General features: G+C 38.5%; 1 protein-coding gene across 1 annotated transcript in view; it reads left to right on the top strand.

The window, feature by feature from the left end:
- Nucleotides 1-23,024, top strand: part of TRHDE (thyrotropin releasing hormone degrading enzyme) — a 429,130-nt gene that overhangs the window by 199,353 nt on the left and 206,753 nt on the right. Inside the window, exon 4 of the mRNA XM_062202069.1 lies at nt 22,458-22,612. Within this exon, the coding sequence (XP_062058053.1) occupies nt 22,458-22,612 (155 nt within the window). The remainder of the gene's footprint in view (nt 1-22,457; nt 22,613-23,024) is intronic.

Here is a 23,024-nt window from a genome sequence, read left to right as displayed (position 1 = left end):
GGTAGAGCTGCTGCCTATGTCGCTGACATCCTATGTGGATGCTGCTTCGAATCCCTACTCTACTTTCGAGTCCCTACTCTACTGCTTTACTTTCTATCCAGCTCCCCACTGGTGTGCCTGGGAAGGCACTGGAGGCTGACTGAAGTTCTTGGGCCCCCACAGCCCATGTGTGAGACTAGGGAGAAGCTCCTGGCTCCTGGATTTGGTCCAGCAAAGCCCTGGCCATTGCATCCATTTGGTGAGTGAGCCAGTAGATGAGAGCCAGCCTTTCTCTCTCTCCCTCTCTCTCTCCACCCCTCTCTCTGACTGTGCCTTTCAAATATATAAAACAAATCATTACAAAAAAATAGAAATCAGTTTTTTCTCTTGCTGTTGAGTTCATCATATATTTTGGATAATAACTCCTTATCAGATGTTTGGTTTAAAAATATTTTTTCTCATCCTAAGGGTTGTCTCTTCCCTCTGTTGGTTGTTTTCTTTGCTTTGTAGAAGCTTTTTAGTTTGATGTAATTGCATTTGTCTGTTTTAGAATTTGTTGCCTGTACTTTTGAAGTCATAGCGAAAAATCATTCCCAGAGCCAACTAATGTAGCTTTCCTATTTTAGATACTATGTTAAATCTTTACTCCATTTCAGGTTAATTTTTATATGAGATGAGATTCCAGTTTCATTCTTCTTTATGTGAATATCCAGTTTCCTGTTGCCACCATTTTTCAAAAATTAATTGTCTGTAAATATGTGGGTTTATTTCTGAGCTCTCTGATTTTGCTCCCTTGATCTATGTATCTGTTTTTATGCCTGTACCATGCTGTTTTTATTATTATAACTTTTTATTATACTTTCAAATCATGTATTTTAATGCATCTGGTTTTTCTCTTTTTGTTCAAGATTGCTATTTGGAAACCTTTCTGGTTTAATTTGAATTTATTTATTTTTTTTAGTCTTGTGAAAAAAATCATTGAATTTTGATCAGAATTTCATGTAGTATGTGGATTGTTTTGGATATTATGGGCATTTTAACAATATTGATTCTTCCAATCCATGGACATAGGATATGTTTCCATTTCTTTGTGCCAGTTAAATTTCTCCTTTTGATTATTTATTGCTGCCCAGATTTTATTGAATTGTTTCAATGCATTTTCTTTCTTTTTTTTTCTTTTTTTTTTTTTTTTTTTTTGGACAGGTAGCATTAGACAGTGAGAGAGAAAAAGACAGAGAGGAAGGTCTTCCTTTTTCCGTTGGTTCACCCCCCAAGTGGCCGCCACGGCTGGCACGCAGTGGCTGGCGCACTGTGCCAATCCAAAGCCAGGAGCCAGGAGCTTCCTCCTGGTCTACCATGTGGGTTCAGGGCCCAAGGTCCTGGGTCATCCTCCACTGCATTCTCGGGCCACAGCAGAGAGCTGGACTGGAAGAGGAACAACCGGGACAGAATCTGGCGCCCTGACCCAGACTAGAACCCGGTGTGCCGGCGCTGCAGGCGGAGGATTAGCCTAGTGTGCTGTGGTGCCGGCCTCAATGTATTTTCTAAAAGTTTGCTGAACTTCTTATCACAACTGTTTTGAATTCTTTATCAGGTAATTCATAAATCTCTGTTCCTTCAGGGTTAGTTACTGGTGTTTTATTTTGTTCCTTTGATAGTATCATGTTCCCTGACATTAATCATTGGCTGTGCATTTGTGTCTGCATATTTGAAGAAGTGGGGACTTATTCCAGTATTTGCAGACTTGCCATGTTGGGGAAAAAATGTTTCACTATTTAGCCTGTGCAGAGATATGGACAGACTGTCTTGCATAGTCAGTGGGCAAGCTTGCTGTTGGAGTTCTCACACAGGCCGGTCTGGTGCCTGGGGCAGCTGGTAGGCAGTGCTGGTGCTGAAAGTGTGGAATTGGGCCTGGAGCTGTGCTTTGAGTGGACCTCTTAATTGGGTCTGAAGGGCTGGGCCTAGAGCCAAAGTCCATGAAGGCAGGTTGACCTGCAGCCAAAGTCTAGAGGGGCTAACTTGGAGCTGGAATAGGTCTTACCTGAGTCTGTCAGGGCTGGCCAGGGGCTGGGATAGGTCTGGCACCTGCTTCCACTGGAATAGGCCTGAAAACTGAGTATGTAAGGGCTGGCCTTGCACCAGTGAGTCTGAAGATTGACTCTGAAGCATAGGCTTAGAAGATTTGAGCCTCTGAAATCGCTCTTAGCTTGATGTGCCCAAAGCCCTGATGCAGGAGCTGGTCTAGGGGTCAGGTTCGGTGGGGTTGGCCTGTTGGTGAGGGAGGCCTGGAGGCTCATTCTACAGATAATGGCTTGGATTTGGATCCCTGGGACCTGCTTAATGCTAATTTTTACTGAGGTGGGCATGGCATTTAGATCCAAGGCAAAGTCCTTCCCGATTGTGGAGGGATCTCTCTCCCTGCTGTGCTACCTGGAGTTGGGCTAAGGGAGATATGGACAGTCTCAGCTAGATTCATGGGCGGTAATCTTACGTGGTTTCCGTAGTTCTTGTGAAAGTCTTTTGTGTGTGCATGATTGTTTACATTGATGTTTATTTTGGACAGTGGTCTCTGGGAAGTCCTATTTTGTTATCTTGCTAATGTCTGAATTTCATAAAATCTAGGCATCAATTTTTTTCTTAAGTTTCTGAAGTCATTCAAATGTTCAGTAGTGTTTGAGGACCTCTGTTGTAGACTCTCCTTTTCTGACAGTGATGCTCGAAGGTGATCCCAAGACCAGCAACCTGGAAACTTGTTGGAAGTGCGAATTCTTAGGCCCCAGATCTATGGAATTAGAAATTCTTGGCTTTGCATCCAGAAATATATCTGCAGTGAGTCCTCCAGGTGACTCCAATGTCCGCTCAAATTTGAGAACAGCAGCAGTTTCGCCACTCTCTCTCTTTCACTCCCTCTCTCTGGTTTTGAGGTATACCAAAATGTTTTGAACACATTCATTTCTAATTAGCTATGATTCAGTAATTTTGAAGTAGTATACATAGCAGATAATTTTATAAGCTACATTTCATGATAAAATAATGCATTTAGAGTAGAGGCCAGTGTTAGAATGGATATAAATAAATAGGGTAAGTATTGTTGGTGATAAATTTGAGGGATGTTTTTCTTGTATATAATTAAATTTTCTTTTTACCTTATAATGAAAATAGAAGAGAGTAACTCTTGTAGTGACTGGAAGGTTTAAGCCAGGTTACAAGGAGCATATCACATCCCAGCCAATACCAAAGTAGCCTGGGCAGTTTTCTTACTTTCTCTGTGCATCAATTCCATATGTACAAAGTGGACCTACTAATAGTGTCTTTCTCACAGAAATATTATAACTAACTTGGTTAATTCCCAGAAGTTACTTAGAAAGTTCCTGGTCATTTGTAGGTAGCCCAAAACACTTTAGTATTTTTACTAAGAATTTGAAAGATTCAGCTTTGCTCTTTTCTTGTTTATTCATTTATTTTGGTGTCTTTGTGTTAGTATTAATCTAAGACTATTATGTTTTTTACAGGGATATTTTAAAACCGTGTATTTATTTTCTGGCTGGCGCCGTGGCTCAACAGGCTAATCCTCTGCCTTGCGGCGCCGGCACACCGGGTTCTAGTCCTGGTTGGGGCACCGGATCCTGTCCCGGTTGCCCCTCTTCCAGGCCAGCTCTCTGCAATGGGCCGGGAGTGCAGAGGAGGATGGCCCAAGTGCTTGGGCCCTGCACCCGCATGGGAGACCAGGAGAAGCTCCTGGCTCCTGGCTTCGGATCAGCGTGATGCGCCGGCTGCAGCGGCCATTGGAGGGTGAACCAACGGCAAAAAGGAAGACCTTTCTCTCTGTCTCTCTCTCTCTCACTATCCACTCTGCCAGTCAACAAACAAACAAACAAACAACACATGTATTTATTTTCTGAGCGATGGTTTAAAGTACATTATATAATTCTTAATCAGGTGCATAGGTGCTGCCATATGTCCTAGTCTATTGAATGAAGACTAAGGAGAAATGCAGTGCTGTTATGTTGTCAATGGAACTACTACTTTCTAATCAATGTCCTTAATACTTGGAGCAAGAGAAATTACCTTTATCAAATTTTGCGCTGTATATTGGAAAAGCTTATTTCTTACTGCACCAGATGAAAATAAATGCAAATAAAGGCTCTAATTTACTTTTCTATCTTCATTGATGGTCTTATATAACCCTGGGGAAAGTAGCAGATACCATGAAACATTTGCTGTAGGTCAGTGCTTCTCAAACTTTAATGTACATATGGATCACTGGAGGATCTTGTTAAAATGCACATTCTGATTCAGCAAGTCTGGAGCTTGTTCTGAGGTTCTGAATTTCTAATAAATTCCCAGGCAATGCCAATGCTATGGATTCCTGAACTACACTTTGGAATAACCATGCCGGTATGACAATTTTCTGTCTTAACCCAAATTGTTCATTATCCTTTGTCGCTTGTATAAAATCCCGTAAAGCCATACAGTATCCTTCTGTATTTATTTACTTCCATCCTCACTGTCCCTGCCTTTTCCATTCATGTATTTTATGCTTCAGGACACCAAGAGCTCTTCCTGATTTAGTGAACACAATAATCATTTATGCTTCTAGGGGCTTATAAAACTAGATAAGAAGGCTAGGAAGGGCAAAGGGAGAGATGACCATTTAAGAGTGTCTCAAGGTCAGTGATCTCAAATTTTAAAACTTATTATCTTTCAAGATTGCCAAGTTTTTCTCAATAAATGGTCAGAACAGTAAATTAAAAAAAAATCCTGGATACTTGTTGCTTCCTCATAATGTGGCGTGTTCTTCTAAAATAATGGTAACATTAAACTATCATATGATCCAAAAATCTAAAGGCTTTGTACATGTGTTTAATAACTTTAAAGATTCTTTCAGAAGCCAAGGCTGAAGATTCTGCAAAGTACTTTATTAAGGGTAAATATAGACCTTTTTGCTATTTAATACATATCATAAAATTATATTATGTAGGAATATATATTTTCATGAAATATTATATTTTTAGAACTGAGTGCCACTGTTTTAATGGATGTATTTGTGTTTCTAGTAACAATTTAAAGTTTGGGACTAGCAATTACATTAAATATGAGAGTATACCTTGTTGTCAACAATTGGTAAAATTTTGAGTGATATAGAACAGTAAGTTAGGAATAAAATAAGCTGAAATGTTAGAAATGTCAAAAGTAAAAACAAAGTGTTGTATTTATTTAGTTAGCTTGGAGACTTTGCAAATAATTTTTTCAAAGTTATTCTAAGCTATTATTGTTAAACTTAAGCCCTTGGGACAAAACCTCTAAGTATGGCTTGGTTTTAATCCCTCCATCTACCTGAAGTTACCTAGAACTAGAGTAGTTTACTTCCAGCATGCTTTTAGTCCAATTAGTTTACCAAAGTTCAACTAATTCCAGTCTTATATTATATAGCATACACAAGCACGCATGATCTTCAGTGTTTATATATATAGACATATGTAAAATTATATAGTATATGCAATATTTATATTCATATATACCCTTTATATAGAGGTATATTCTACCTGTTGTATCTATATGATATATGCTTATATACATGTATATGAACATACCTATGTGGAACTGTTACATACAAACATATTTTATGTGTATACACATATGCATATAAGGGTACTTCAGAGAGTTCATGAAGTAGTAAGCATTTAGCTTTGTAATTAGGACCCTGGTTAAATGCCCACAGCCCATGTTAGACTACCTGGGTTTAGTGCCTGGCTCTGGAGCCTTACTCCAGCTTCCTGCTAATGCAGACCCTGTGAAGCAATAGTGATGGCTTACTAACTGGGTTCCTGTCACCCACGTAGGAGACCTGGATTGAGTTCCTAGAACTTAGCTATAGCCTGGCCCAGTTCCAGCTGTTGTGAACACTGAGGGAGTAAGCTAGTGGACGGAAGCTCTCTCTCCACCTCTCCCCCTCTCTCCTTCCCTCTTTCAAAATAACTTTGAAAAAATTTTTTTTAGAAAAAATGTTAGTAATGTTAGTAGAAATAGAGATTTAAACAGTAATGCACATTTTCCATGGACTTCATGAAGGTTCCAGTGTGTGTATATGCATGTGTGCATGCATATGTATATTGAGACTCTGCAGAGTGGACACATGTTCCTTGAGGTAGGTAGTTCTTAGAACATTGTAAATACTTTGTAGCATTCCCAGGCCCCTCTGGAAGGTTGGAAGCATGGTGAGGCTATAAAGGGTGCCATGCCTCACCCAGGCCTGGGATATTCAAACGCTGGTGCAAAACATGAACAGATACTTTAATGCTCTTGGACCATTGCATTTTAGTGCAGCACTAGCTATTGCATTTCTATTAGGATACTGGTTTTCATTTTAACAAATATTCAAACAGATTCTGAATATGAAAATAAAAAAATGTACAGTGTATTAGAATGGCATGGAAATACATATAATGAGAAAGGTGCTACCATGTTTTTCATGGTAGTCTTCCTGCTGCAAGTGTACGGTGATCAGTTACATGTCGTTTTGAGCAATAGAACTCTCATGCTCTATTAACTGTGGTGTTAGGAAAATGGCTTCTGGCAATTTTCCATCATGTCAATTCCCTGAGTATTTACATTAGGAGCAACATTTTTTTTTATGATGGGTACAAAAAAAATCTCCTCTTCTCAGCATTTCCCCATTATGGGCACAAAATGTTTTCCTTCCTATAAAATACACTTTAGGAGTATAACTTAGTGATGCACATTAGATACTGGAGCTTGGAGAGGTAAAGGGTTCAGTTCAATCTCTGGCTCATTATTACTTCTTTCTGTATTTCATTTCTTGATCTGATGTAAATTGAACTAGGGAATATTTGGAACACTAGTAATGGGTTTTGAAAAAAAAACATTGAATAGAAGCTCTCAGAAACTCTTCTGGGGGAAAATTTGGACAAGGCAGTTTCTTTATGCTCTCAAGAAGAGATTTATAACAAAGCATCAAGTACTTTTCAGTAATGAAAGACGTTGTTCATGTTTTGATCAATACCTCCTAGCTGATACATAATCAGCCTGAACAGGGCGTGACATGAATTTTTCTTCATGACATTTGCGTGACTTGATGTTATTTTAAATGATAAATCTATAGGTTTGGATGATAAAAGAGTAGTATGCAGACCAAAAACTAATTGATAAATATCTCTTTTAGTTCTCTGAAAGGCAGTTTGGCTTCATGATCTTGTCAAAATTTAGTAAAGTAACACAATTTCACCATGTTTTCTGTTTCTATAATTGCAGTTTTTGAAGTCTATTTCCTTCTTTTTGCTCTCTGCCTTCATTACCCCACTCTCAGACATTCCCTTAAACTTCACAGTGAATTTTAGTATCTTCTACTAACTCTCTGAAAATCCATCCATTGTTAGGTGCTAGTTAATATTAGATGATACTTTGTATGGCAACAAGAACTGGTTAAAAAGGTCATTAAGTAACCACTGGTGGTGTCAGTGATTTTTTTTCCCCCCCTCAGGAACTTCAACACGTATTTGACTTTATTAGAAATTAAGGCTTTCAGGTTTTAGACTAAAAACCCAAGATTGGTTCTTTTGTGTTAGGTTTGCATTTTTTAATTGAATATTGTGTGTACCACGAGTACAGTTTATGCTAAGAGGAACCAGCCCTAGGGCACAATGAATTTTTGTTTCCACTTTACTAAAGCTACATAAATTATTTCTTTTAGAGGTAACCACATTGTACCCAGACTGTCTGAATTACATATGAATTTGAAAATACATTTCACTGACAACACCACATTTCAGAAGTTAGGAATTCTCATGTATAAATAGTACTATTTTCATACTGTGTTCTGCTGCAGATTTGAACCTGTCAATTAAAGAATGTCAAAGAACTTCCAAACCTCTGTATCGGCTTCCAGCTACTTCAGACTTTTAAAACACAAACACCCGAGTTCCCAGCCATCTGAGCCCACTGATGCTCGTTAAAGGGCTGATGAATGGGTGCTTCTGCTAGTACAATAGTGCCCCCTGCCCTGCCAACCCAATTTGAAGATGTGACTTTTGCAGTTTCCATTACCCATGGTCAAACCTGATAGAGAAGTATTAAATGGGGGCTGGTGCTGTGGCTTAGTGGGTAAAGCCGCCGCCTGTAGTGCCGGCATCCCATATGGGGTCTTTGTAGCCAACTGGGGAGTGAAGCAGCAGATGGAAGACCTCTCTCTCTGCCTCTCTTCTCTCTGTGTAACTCTGACTTTCAAATAAATAAATACATCTTTAATAAAAATGAAAAAAATATTAAATGTAAAATTTCAGAAAAAGGTGATCATAAGTTTTTTTTTCATTTATTTTTTATTTTTATTTTTATTTTTTATTTTTGACAGGCAGAGTGGACAGTGAGAGAGAGAGAGAGAGACAGAGAGAAAGGTCTTCCTTTGCCATTGGTTCACCCTCCAATGGCCACCATGGCCAGCACACTGCGGCCGGCGCACCGCGCTGATCCGATGGTAGGAGCCAGGTGCTTCTCCTGGTCTCCCATGGGGTGCAGGGCCCAAGCACTTGGGCCATCCTCCTCTGCACTCCCAGGCCACAGCAGAGAGCTGGCCTGGAAGAGGGGCAACTGGGACAGAATCCAGCGCCCCGACTGGGACTAGAACCCGGTGTGTCGGCGCCGCAAGGTGGAGGATTAGCCTGTTGAGCCACGGTGCCGGCGTAAGTTTTAAGTTGTGTTCATTTTGGTGGCATGTTGAAATCTCACACCTCACCCTGGACAAGAGTGATCCCTTTGTGCAGTGTACCCACATGTGAACATTTCTCCAGGAGACAGTTACTAGCCTTCTCAGTTGTCCGATCTACAGTAGCGTATTGCAGTGCCTGTGGTAGCCTAAAGCCACGTTGTAATGTCTACATCATTCACTCCATGCCATCTCTACATTGTAGGCCTTGTATCATATCACATCATCCCAAGAAAGGTGTGCACAGAACCAAGAGAGATTTGGAGAGAGAAAGGAACAGAAAGATCACATTCATATATCATTTATTACAGTATGTTGTTTTAATTGTTCTATCATTCTATCATTTGTTTTTCTTGTTCATCTCTTATTGTGTCTAATTTTTCAGCTAAACTCTATCATAGGTATGTATTTATAGGAAAAAATAGTATATGTAGGGTTTCCTAGTATCTGTAGTCTCAGGCATCCACTGTGTTTTGAACATATCTCCTGTGGGGAGGAGGGGAGTGCTGTATTATATTTTCCCCTTTCAAGTGATGGGACTATTATGTGTGATTAAACGGGGTTTTATATATGTGTAAAAAATGTATAGCACATTTTGAGAATCTACTTAGAATGATATAAAAAAATAAACTAGTACTCTTTGAAAGCATTGATTCAAGCTTAACTACTTGTTTATATATACTTACTTGTATAATCCATATTTTGTAAATACACCTAAGAGACTCATCAACATTGTCAACTCTCCCCTCCTCTTGGGTGGACTGCCACTCTTGGCTGATGTGATGTCACACTTTCCTGGTTTACTGTGCTGCTCATAGGTCAGCATCTTGTCAGTACCCTTTATGCTCCTTCCTCTGCCTGTCTCTTCAGTGTCAAGGCCCTTCAGACATCTGGCTTAGCCCTCTTCTCCACTCAGCATTGGTCATAATCTCTTCTCATCTCTACTTGTTGAGGACTTCTTAAATCAGCTCCCTATGCAAAACTCTCCTCAGTGCATTAGATTTCTGTATTTTACTTCTTATTAGATGTCTTTAAGTGGCTGTTATAGGAGCAATTCAAACTGAACCTATGGGCAGCAGGATGCTTTGTTTTAAGCTTATTGATCTTTTTGTTTGTTTAGAGAAAGTTCTATGTTTCGTCTTAATTTTCTGAATGTACTTCTCCTATAGCCTTAAATATTCTTTCCCTTTGCTCCCTCCTATTCTTTCAACAGATCTCTTAAATGACTTATTCTCAGATGCCTGTCAGCATCAGGGATTTCTTTTACATAGTTAATGTGATAATCATAAAGGTAATATGACAATTATCACTGTTTTGCTTTCAATGGATGTTGTTACAAATTAGGACATAGTTAGTGGCTTAACACAACACAGTTTATTATCTTACAGCTATGTAGATTGGAGGCTGACACTGTTCTTATTGGAAGCTCTAGGGGAGACTAAATTTTCCTGACCACTCCAGTTTCTAGAGACCACCTGCATTCCTTGGATCATATTTCCCATGTTCAAAGCAAGCAACATCTGGTAAAGTCTTCCTCACATCACATCTCTTTCTCTGACTCCTGATTTCACTTTTCAGAATCCTTGTGATTGTATTGGGCTGACCTGAATAATCTGGGATATTCTTCCCATCAATACATCTGCTGATTAGAAACCTTGGTTCTGTTTCCAACCTTTTGCCGTGGGACTTAATATATTCATAGATTCTGGGAATGAAGACGTGGACATCTTTGGGAAGCCATTCTGTGTCTATCATAATAGCTCACAGTTATTGACAACTTCCCACTTGCTGGCCACTGTCCTAAGCAGCTCGCATGCATTCAGTTGTAGTGAACTATGATGAGCCTTGGGTGTTACCTTATACTCTGTGCAACTTTAATAAGTCTGTCTGCCATTGTTCCCTGAATGCTGGTAGTAGGTATGAAACTCCTTGATCAGAAACAAAAGATTTAATTGTTCCAGCTATAGCAGTAGCCAGAGTGTCAGCATTTTTTCTGCCAGTTCCCTAAGTCACAATTGCTGAGAATGACACAAAGAAGTCTGGGTGATATCTGTACATCCAATTGGATGATATTACAGCTGAGTAGCGCTGAGCCTGGGGAATCTGATTCTTTTACAAGTGATGGTACATATGCCTGCCTTTTGCTCTGGAGAGGACATTATCTCTGTTTTTGAAATACAAATGTTCTTTAAAAGACAGTGTGGAATGGAAAGGAAGCAGTGTTTGTGCTCACAAGACATTCAGAAATGTGAGACCCTTGAGAATTGTGTTCCAACAGCAGTTCTCATAGTGTTCCTGTGAAGTAGTTGCAATTACATTCATCTCCATTTTATAGGTAAGGAAATTGAAAGGCAGGGAGGATCAGTAATGTGCCCCATTAAGTAGCAGAATTGAGTTCATGTTCTTAATCTCTGCTTTAAGCTGCATCCATTACACCATGCACTCATCATAGCATGTGCATTGTTCTGTAATTGCCTTCATGTGTTTCTATGATATATATGCTTTTGAACTTGTTTGTAACAGTTTTTAAGCTTCATGAGAGTTTAGGGTGACTGTGTCTTTATCACTCAAGGTTTACAATTCCAGTGCCCAGGTCAGTGTGGCCTATACTAGGTTTTGATAAGTATTTTTAGAATAAATGAAAATACATTCTAAATGGAGGGATTTTTATATTGAACCTGTATTCTTTTATATTTTTTAAAATTTTTTTTAAACTTTTATTTAATGAATATAAATTTCCAAAGTACAGTTTATGGATTACAATGGCTTCCCCTCCCCCCCCACCATAACTTCCCTCCCACCCACAACCCTCCCCTTTCCCACTCCCTCTCCCCTTCCATTCATATCAAGATTCATTTTCAATTCTCTTTATATACAGAAGATCAGTTTAGTATATATTAAGTAAAGATTTCAGCAGTTTGCACCCACATAGCAACACAAAGTGAAAAATACTGTTGGAGTACTAGTTATAGCATTAAATCACAATGTACAGCACATTAAGGACAGGATCCTACATGATATTTTTTAAAAATTGATTAATTTTCTATGCAATGTCCAATTCAAAACCAAGATATTTTTTTTGTTTTTTTTTTTTTTGTTTTTTTCATTTTCAATTATCTTTAGATAACAGCAGATGTTTGTTAGTCAACTTGGATTTTTAACAACTAATGGAGATAGGGCTTATTTAGTGCATTTTTTTTTCTGTTTTCATGCCTAATCATGTTTGCTTTTAGCAGCAAAGATTGTTTCAATTATTTATTTATTTGCTTATTTGAGAAGGATAGAGAGAGGGAGAGCTCTCATCTGCTGTTTCTGTCCTCAAATGCCCACAATAGCCGGGGCTGAACTGGAGCTAAAGCCAGGGAGCCAAGAACTCAATTCAAGTCTCCCATGTGGTGGCAGGGACCCAAATGCTTTAGCCATCATGCACTGCTTCTGAGGACCTGTATAAGCAGGAAGTCAGATCCAGGAATTAAACCCACGTCCTCTGGTATGAGATACTGATATCTTAACTGCTTAGAAAAATGCCTGCCTGGGATCTTGAGTTTTTTAATTATTGTTTTTAAGATTTATTTATTTATTTGAAACAGCTACAGAGAGAGAGGGCTATATTGAAAGTGGAACAGCCATGACGTGAACTGGCATCCATATGGGATTATGGCTTGCAAGCAGCAGCTTTATCAGCTATGCCACAAAACTGGCCCCTGGATAGTGAGTTTTGAAAGTACTGGATACACAATAAATAACATGCACAATATGATGATGAAAATTAAAGTAAGGCTAATTTTAAAAATTACAAGGGTGAGAAACTAACAAATATTCCCCACACATATGGGGTAAGCCCTTAGCATAGAAATTCTTTTACAAGGAAAAAGGAAATCAAGCACACATGAAAAGTGTTCTTCCTTTGCAACTGACAGTAATCAGTAAGTGTTGAGGAAATGTGATTGCAGAAATGAAAAGAATATATGTATCATTTGAGTGTGTAGCAGGAGTATCAGCAAAAACATTGACTACATATTATGCCCTAATGCTAATTCAGGAGGATGCTGGGAGTTTGAGAACTCAAAAGCTCGGATTGTGAATACAAGTAGTGCTGATGAAAATTCGGTTACAGGCCAAAATGTGGAGCTGAAACTGGTGTATTTTGAACAAAAGATATCCAAATAGAAAGTCCAGCAGGAAGAAAGTGTATTTTGTTTTAAAGCTTTGAAGGACCGACTGGCTTTTAAATTTGGTGGGAAGATATCCAAGAATAGCAAAGTATAAATTCTTCCTTGTCAATTGATCTTAAAAATCCCACTGTATGAGCATAAAAAATACACAGAACATGGCCGTGAAAGGAAGAAAAGGGAAGATTGTTCTCATGTTGTAAGTATCAGTAATGGGTAATGACTATTATTTTTATCTGATCAATATTACTGTTGCAAATGAATTTATGTTCTTAACCATATGAACAAGAAGCCACAAAGATTTGTGGAAAACTCAATCGAAGATATTGTTTACTTCTTATGAATTTTTTAAGCTCTTGTATGTTGATTTTCAGAGCAAGGAATTTTTTTCTTTTTCTATACCTATACATAATACATATACATATACATAAATGCATATGTAGATACTGTCTGGAAAAATCTCTAGTAATGCATAAGCAAAATATAGCTTTGTAATTTCTTTTTTACCTGATATACCTTTAAAATGTTATTTAGTATCCCTAAATACTACTATGGGCAAGTCCTATGATGACTTTTGTCTCATTTTTAGGTAGATCCTATATTGCTTTAAATTATGATATTCAATTGAGAAATTACAATCTATAATGCAATTTTTCCCAATATTTATTAATTTCATCTACTTGAAATGCAGAATGACTGGGGCTGGCATTGTGGCATAATGGGTTAAGCCTCTGCCTGGAATGCTGGCATACTATTTCGGGGCTGATTCAAGTTATGGCTGCTCCACTTCTGATCCAGGTCTCTGCTGATGAGCCTGGGAAAGCAGTGGAGGATGGCCCAAATCCTGGACTTCTGCACTCGCGTGGAAGATCTGGATGAAACTTCTGGCGCTTGATATTAGCATGGCCCAACTCTGGCCATTGAAGCCATTTGGGAAGTAAACCAATGGATCGAAGATCTCTCTCATCTCTCCCTCTCTTTCTCTGTAACTCTGCGTTTCAAATAAATAAAATAGGTCTATAAAAAGAAAGGCAGAATGACATACAGAGAGAAACAGAGAAAGAGAAAGAGAGATCCTCCATCCTCTGGTTATTTCCCAAATGCCTGTTCAGCAGAACTTCATCTTGTTGTAAGGATAAGACGCCTCCTCTTCTAGCTAGGCCTGTGATGTATGCAATTCTTCAAGGTGGTGATGAAATAGATCCCAAATAGTGATAACATTGGTTGTAATGTTTTGTGCTTAAGACTAAGAGGTTTATATAGTTTAATTCATTTAATCTTTATAGCAACTTGCAAGGTAGATATTATTAATGTCCTCATTTTTCTCATTTTATCAATGAGGAGATGAAAACTGAGAGAGGTTGGATAAATTTCATCAGGTCTCACAGGTAGTAAATGCTAGACAGTATGGGATCTAAAACGTGAACCTTTAGCCATTATGTCTACTGCTTTCTGCTAAGAAAGCCTTGACAGCAGAATTGGAGAAATAATGTGGATTGTTTTAGATGCTGCAAGGAAGCAATGTTGAAAACAGTATTACAGGAGACATTGTAACTTGTATTTATTTTCATTTGATTTGCAAAGGAGAGACAGAGAGAGGCAAAGGGACAGACCTTTCATCTGTGTATCCATTCCCTAAATGCCTGTAACAGCCAGAACTAGTTCCAGGCAATGCCAGGAGTCTAGAACTCAATCCAGATCTCTCACTTGGGGTAGCAGGAACCCAATCACTTGAGCCATCATTTGGAGGGTGAGAATTAGCAGGAAGCTGAATGGATTGTGGAGTTGCTGGGGCTCAAATTAGGCATTCTGATATGGGATGTGATATCTCAAGTAAGAGCTTAGGTACTGAGTAAAATGCCTGTCCCTTAAGGGTGAAATGAGGCAGGAAACAGAAGAGGTATGTCAGAAGCCTGGGGATTTGGGAACAAGATGTAGTTGGGGTAGAAGGATCAGGGCAAAGAGTTTGTAACCTAAGTATCTGAAGGGAGTGCAACTAGATAATTAGCCTAGGATTACCAAGGGATTTTAAAGAAGCAGCAGGGCACTTCATACAGCAAAAAGCACAACCAGTACACTGATAGAGCTATAGAATTGATAGATGGGTTTTAGTAAGGGCTATATATCTGTTTGGCTTATAATCTCAAGCAAAACAAGTTGTAAACTGTATTTGGCATGATGTCATTATCACAGAAAACATTTATTCGGCAATTATGTTTTGGATGTCACCCATGTACATGGCTCTGTGTTTGGCCCTGGAAGTACAGCCATTGAGATAGAACCCACCTAATCTTGCCTTCCTAGATTGGATTAATGTTTCAGCTTCACTATCAATTTCTCAGAAGAATTTTCTCTGACCACTCAATCTAAAATATCCTCCCATTAATCCTGTAAGTCTTTAACATATTCCTATGTTACTTTCATTTTTGTTCCAATTACAATTGTGTGTTTCTTTTGTTAGCTTATTTAACTATTTGTATATTATTTGGCTCCCCTGCCTCGTTCAACTCTCTTCACCTCCCCAAAGCTCACAGAGTGATGACTCTAAAATTTGAGTGAATATACAAATGAATGAAAGATCAAAAGTGTAGAGATAGGAAAAGTCAGAAAGATCAGTTGTTTTCATGAAAAATATCTGTGGGATTTTCTTGTTGTGAAACCCAAACTCTAGTATTAACAATGGCACTTCAGGTTTTCTGAGCGGATCTCACCCAGCTAGGGCCTAGAGATTTTTGGAAGGAGAAGGTCACATCCTGTGATCAGAGTTTGGCATCAAGCTTGTTCTCTGCCCAAGTATGGAGGGGTAGGGTGCTTTTGAATCACTAGGGATATCCTTTCCTTCTTTATTTCTTTTTTAAATATTTTATTTATTTATTTGAATTAATAAGTAAGAAAGAGAGGGAAACATGAGAGAAAGAGAGATCTTCCATCTCCTGTTTCATTCCCCAAGTAACCACAAGAGCCAGGTCCAGGCAAGGCTGATGCCAGGAGCCAGGAGTTTCTTCCAGGTCTCTCATAGGGTGTCAAGGACAGAAACTCTTGGGACACATTCTTGTGTGTTTCCCAGGCCGTTAATAGGGAGCTGGATCAGAAGTGGAGCAACTAAACACAAACTGGCACCCATTTGGGATGCAGCATCGCAGGTGGTGTCTTTACCTGCTATGCTTAATGGTGGTCCTGGGGATGGTATTTCTTTCCTTGTCATGGGACCTTTTGTCTTCTTTTTAAAAAATTTATTTATTTATTTGAAAGGCAGAGTTACAGTGAGGCAGAGGGAGAAGGGGATGGAGTTAGGGAGGGAGGTCTTCCGCTGGTTCACTCTCCAGATATCAGCAACAGCTGGAGTTGCACTGATCTAAAACCAGGAGCCAGGAGCTTCTTCCAAGACTCCTACATGGATGCAGGGACCCAAGAACTTGGGACATCTTCTACTGCTTTCCCAGGCCATAGCAGAGAGCGGGATCAGAGTGGAGCAGCTGGGACTTGAACTGGCACCCATATGGGATGCCAGCACTGCAGGTGGCGCCTTTACCCACTGTGCTACAGCACTAGCTAGGGGACCTTTTGTCTTCTAGGACTTTCTGCCATGTTTTAAGTTCAAGGTTTTGAAGTCTGGGGTATTGGAGCTTCCATCTTCTTAGAAACTCTTCTCTCTTTTTGATTTATTTATTTATTTGAAAGGCAGAGTTATGGAGAGAGGGAGAACAGAGACAGAGATATCTTCCATCTTCTGATTCACTCCTCAAATGGCAGCAACAGCCACAGTTTGGCTGGGCCAAATCCAGGAGCAAGAAGCTTCATCCAGGTCTCCCATGTGGGTACAGGGACCTGAGTACTTGGGCCGTCTTCCACTTCTTTCCCAGGCACATTAACAGAGAGCTGGATGGGAAGTGGACCACTAGAGACTTGAACTGGCTCCTATGTAGGATACTGACATTGCAGGGGGCAACTTAACCCACTTTGCCACAACATTGGCCTCAGGATTCTTTTACTGATCTCAAAAAATCTTTAGATAAAGGAATAGTTGACCAATCTAGAGTGAATTGACAGGTTTGAATGTGAGTGACCAGACAGCAGAAATTGACTGCTGATGTCAGTCACCAAGGAAGGAAAGCCAGTACTCTGGAGAATGTGGCTTAGGCAGAAAGGAAAGTGTTGAGAGAGAGCAGAGCAGTTGACAAGAATCTAAGTCATGTATCAAATAGTTTCCTTGTACTCTTCTCTCTCGTGGGGAAACGAAGTGTGAGCTTAATCATGAGGCAGAGCCTATCCGAGCTGGAAGATGCCCGACTCTTTGTCACACTTGAGTCAGGGCTTGGCTAAGCCCCCAGCTGGTGGCATCTTATTCTAGGCTGACTATCCATGATGACCTGTGAGCTTAGAATCTGACTGTGGCAGAGAAGAGAGGCTTGATATTGCGCATGTCTTTCGTTAGTGGTTATTTAGCAATGTAGAATATCCTAGAGTGTATTTCTAGCTCACAGAGGTAGACATCAGAAGGGTAAATGTAGTAACACAGGCACTGATGCTGGAGACTGATTTTGATTTATGTGTACCATGAGGTTCCACTTTGTGAGTCTGTGGACCTTTCCGTGTGGTTGCAGGGTTCTCCTAGCAGGACTTTCTCAGGGTAGTGGGATATTTTTCTTGGTGGATGACTTTCTCCAGAGTGAAAAAGAGGAAGTTACAGACTTAGAATAAATTTTAAGCCTCATTAAATGGGAGAAACCTACTCAAGAAGGCATAGTTGATGGTTTAACAAATAACTTTTAACAAATAACTGTTTACTACAAGATGCTCAGATATTTTCATCTCAAGCTCTCTGGGCATGTAGGTGGTAATGAATGACATTGGAATGAGTGAGAACACTCAAAGGGATCAGTAATAGTATCTTAATCTGTACTGCTATAACAAACCTGAGCCTGATACTCTATAAATATGGAAATTTGTTTCTTATAGTTCCCAAGGCTGGAAGCCTGTGCTCAAGGTACTGGCAGGTGGTGGTGTGAGGTGAAGGCTGCTCTCTGCTGCCTGAGTGGCGTCTTGTTGCCACGTCCTCCAGAGTACCTGCTGTGTCCTCATGTGGCAGAAGGCACACAGGAGGTGAATTCACCTGCTCAACCCCTTCTATAAGGCACAAATCCAATTGTGATCACAGTCTTCATGACCTAATCACACACCCAGAGGCCTCCCATCACTTAATAGCAGCACAATGGAGATTAAGTTTCATCATGAATTTTGGAGGTGATGCATTCAAACCACAGCAGTAAAATTTAATCAAAACAAAACTGGAAACCACAGACAGAAATCCTGGGAACTGTGGTTTTTCAAATGTCAAAGAATAACAAGATATTAAAAAATAAAAAAAAAAGTGAAACACACACAGAAGGGCTAATCTGAGAATGGATATCCTGTTAGATACTAGGAAACTGTAATAATTCTCAGTACTACTAAAGATAAAAATTTGGAAGTATCCATGAGAATTTTTAATTTAGTTATTCAAAGCTGCTTCAATCTAGTATTAGGTAGAAGGAAAACTGTATTGTACTGAAGATGGATAGAAGGGGAGCAAGGAAAGTCAGATTTTCATATTAAGGTCGGCTATCACACCCACTAGTATTGTATGGATTATTTATGATCTTTCTACTTCTTAGATTGTATTAATTAATTGGAAAATGAATACCATGCATAATTTTATCTATGATTTTCTTTGAATTTCTAAATAACACAGATTTTTCCAAATCTAATTTTTCTTTTGTTTTCAAGGCATATTAAAAAGTTCTGATTGCACATTTTAATGTATGTAGTCTCACAACAAATATATTTTGTAAAAATTAAAATAATTTAGTTCATTGTAAATAAATGTTGTCTATTTCAAATAAGCAAAATACTTCAGCTACTGATACAGGAATTTTATTCACGGGCTTCATTCAGCTAAACTGACAGACAATAAATTGCTTATACTTAAAATATTCGATTTGATAACTTTTAACATGAATGCACTCATAAAATCATCACCACAAAGAACATATCTACTACTCCCAAAAGGGCTGTGTTGTAATCTCTTCCGTTTTTGTCCCCAGGAAACCACTGATATATTCCTTTTCACTACAGATTAGTTTGCCTTTTCCGGAATTTTATATGAAAGGCATAGAGTGATATGTGTGTGTGTGTGTATGTATGTATATATGCATTCTTCTTTGTTACTCAGTATAACTTCTTTGCAATACACTGATGTTGTAGCCTGTATCTATAGTTCATTTCTTCTTATTGCTGAGTAGTGTATATTTTGTTATATATATGCCATTCACCTTTTAATGGACATTTGGGCTGTGTCCAGTTTTTTTTTTTTTTTTTGCTGTTGGAAATAACTGTTTGTGAACATTTATGTACATATCTTTGTGTGGATTTATGCTTGATGCAAGTGTACTTATAAAACCATTATATGAGATTTCTTAAGTTTTGAAGTTTAGAGAAGAAATACTATTAAAATGTCTCTTCATAGTATTTGAAAAAATCCAAGTTTCTGCTGTAGTTTAATGATTTTATTACTCTTAGAATTTGTATGAGTGAACATCTTTTTATTTGATGTTTCTGTAAAGCACTTGCCAATTTTCCTGCTCAACTATGGTAATTTTATTTTTAGTTGTGGAACTCTTTATTTAGTGGAACCAATAAGCCTTTGACTATAATGTAAATAAAAATATGTTATCTCAAAATATTATAAACTATTAAGTTGGAAAAATCCCTAGTTTATTCAATATTTTGTTGTAGGATTATTATAAATATTATAGCATCATCTAGGTATTTTTATCTTCTCTGTTTTTCTACCCCTCTCTCCATAAATATGGTTCCTATGTTTATTATAAAGCCTATATCTAAGAAGCTACCCCGTAGGACTGGTCCCCCTGTGTTTGACTATGTCTTCCAACCATTTTATCTTAATCTGGGTCTGTGTATTGAAGAGTACTTGTGTAGTTGATCTATACATTTCTTACCCAGGCCTGTGTTCTGTGCTTTCATACTTGTGAATACCAATGTGGAACCATCTGCCTGCTTAGGTCACAAGTTCCTGATATCTTTGGTATAAACCTTCAGCTGCCCATCACTGTGCTTGCTCATGCTGCTCATCAGGCTTTTGCTATGTGGTAACTGCTCTTAGCACACCCTCCTCTTTATTGCAAACTCCCAGCCTGCATCTTGGTGCAGTCTTCTCTCTGTATCATTTGAAAGAACCCAACTCTCAGTGTGCAGCTTGATTTTCTTACCTGGTCTTGGGGACCTGATTGTTCTTGGCTTTTGGAGGTCTGTAGCTTATAGAATTGCCTCTGTTTTGCCACAGGCTTGGTTTCCAAAGAATGTTCCTAAGTCCACATGTGGCACCAGTCCTTCTGCAATTGCTATTGCCATCTACTGATGACAAAGTCTATCCACCATGGTACTGTTGTCTAATTTGTTCATATTTAGGCAACGTCTTAAGTTAAAATCTTAAGTGGAAGAACATCTACTTGTTATGGACTTGGAATTGGTATCAATTCTCTGAGCTAGATATCCTACTTTGTATGTGTCAGTCACACCATTATCTTCTTTCTGTCCAATGTTCTTACCCCATTTCTACCTTCCAACCTGTGTGATTTTAGTCTGCTCTTCTTAAAATATACTTAAAAAGACCTTTCATAAGCTAATTTCTATCATCATCCACTTCACAGGTGAAGTCAGGAATAAATGAAAATAAAATAAAATAAATGAAAATGTCATTATAAGCAGGTGGTTTACTATTTTATTCTTCGTGTTATTATGAGACATTTAAAGCATAGAAAATGAATCAATAACATTATAATCAGTATTGCCAATTCTCATCACCAGTGTAAAAAATTAATACTAAAGGTTAATGTTAAATTAATGATGTTAACATTAAATCCCTTACACGACTTTCCCTCATCTATTTCCCCATCTTTGTTCCCTGAAGCAATCGTGATCTTTAGTTTAGTGTTTGTCATCGAGATACTTGCGTGTTTATGTGTCCTTTTACTGCTACTATCTGCCGATGTGTTTTATGTGTGAGTATCCATTTTTTCAACACAAAGCATAAACCTGCTTGGTTTTAAGTGGTATATGGTATGGGTCATTTTATACTTTGGTTCCTTAATATTATGTTTTTCTCTCTGTATTGATATGCATAGTATTAGATTAGTAGTGAGATCACTTATTTTGATTACTGTGTGATGTTTTTATAACTATTGCAGTTTCTTCATGCATTATCTTGCTCAGAGGCATTTGATTTTCCCTTTTCACTCTTACAAATAATACTACAGGGAACAATTTTTGTGCAATTTTCCCATGACATCCTGGAGAGCTACTGGAGGGTGCATACTGGCAAGTGGTAGTTTTAGACCAGAGACTATGAACATTTTACCATTGTCTTTAAGGGCACAGCATCAGACCAGGTGGCTGGGTATAAATCCTTCCCTGGCTACTTACTAGCTTTCCCAGGTTGCAGCAAATATCAGCTATTTTTGGTTTCTTTTCCTGACCATGCGTGCCCTACCTCAACCCTTTGCTTCAAGTAGTCAGCTTGGCTTAGGTCCTCTTGGCCCTGGTGACTCCCGCCTGGCCAATTCCCAGCTGTCACTGCCTGCTTCTGGAGCCAGCACTCAGCAGGCCAGAGGCTTCACACGCAATCACCACTTTGCATTTCTGTACCGTTTCTGATCCATGGAGAGGTTTATTTTTGAACCTGGTGATGTTTTGTAGTCTTCTCTTTTAATATTTTATTTATCATCACTATGTGTCTGAAGCAGAGGGAGTTCATCAAAGCATGAACTTTTTGTGTCACAATAACCAGAAGTTGATAATAACTCTGCAACCTTTTAAAATAAGCACAAATTTTAGAATCATCTAATCATAGAGTTTTAGAGCTGGAAGACATTTTGGAGATAAGGCCAGTAACCTTATTTTATAGGTGAAGGAATTGTGATCTCAGAAATTAAGTGATTTACCAATGTCACATATTTAGTTAATGATGGCATGGCCGGATCAAAGCCCATGGGTCCCCTTGATAGTCCTTTCGCCACTTTATTCACTATCACAGATTTCTGTGTAAGTTATATTTGCATGTAACATTTTATTTTTAACCAAAGTGAAAAAAATATGCTAGAATTTAAGCAACTAGAAAAATGACACTGCATTTTAAAACCAATATAATTTTTCCCTGGAAAATATTGATATGAAAATAAGAGTAGTTACTGCATTGATCTGAGTACATTTTTCATTACAAGGCACAATGCTTTGGACTCTGAAATTTTGCTGCCTTTGGTTTCCTTGACTTTCTGAAACCTTCTAGGGGGAGCCCATAGATAATGGTGCCAACACCTCCAGTTAGAGTGCTAGGTCTGAAAATGAACTGTGGTGAATGGATATGATCAGCATTTACAGTGATAGCCTAGATTTCTTCAAATGGCTGGTAGTTTAATTTACAAAAACAGTTACTAAACAGGGCAAGTATTTCTTCTAATTAGGATTTCTGGTCTCCTTTAAAATATGATGTGTTTGTTAAATCCCTTGGAATTGTTTTATTCTATTTCTAGATCTTTTAGCTGTGCCTAAGCATCCATATGCTGCTATGGAGAACTGGGGACTTAGTATTTTTGTGGAACAAAGAATACTGCTGGATCCCAGTGTTTCATCTATTTCTTATTTGCTGGATGTCACCATGGTCATTGTTCATGAGATATGTCACCAGGTATGAGAAAAAGGATCAAGTGTAAGTATACCGCACAAACTATTGATAATATAGAATGATTACAGACACCTAAATTAGGAACTACATTATTCTCTTACACAATTAAGTTTTAATTTTATATGGAGCACTGTGTAGCTTCTTTTAGAAGATACATCATTTGTCTCCGTTGACTGTACAAAGAAAAACAAACACACTAATCATAATGAATAAGTGACTGTCACTCAGTTTAGTTGAGTAGTGTGATAGCATGGCCACAAAGCAGCCTCTTTGGAGCCCCTATCTGGGTGCCATGCCTTACCAACCTGGCTTTATTTTCTTGTGATTATTAGTGTGTATATATGGTAAGCACAGTGATTGCAGTGATTTATTGCATTGCTGTAAGATGCAGCTGAGTTTGTGTATGCGTCAAAAT

Source organism: Lepus europaeus, chromosome 10 (genome assembly GCF_033115175.1).
Source record: "Lepus europaeus isolate LE1 chromosome 10, mLepTim1.pri, whole genome shotgun sequence".
Taxonomy (NCBI): domain Eukaryota; kingdom Metazoa; phylum Chordata; class Mammalia; order Lagomorpha; family Leporidae; genus Lepus; species Lepus europaeus.
Note: the sequence above shows the minus strand (reverse complement) of the source record. Positions and strands in the feature narration are given on the sequence as shown.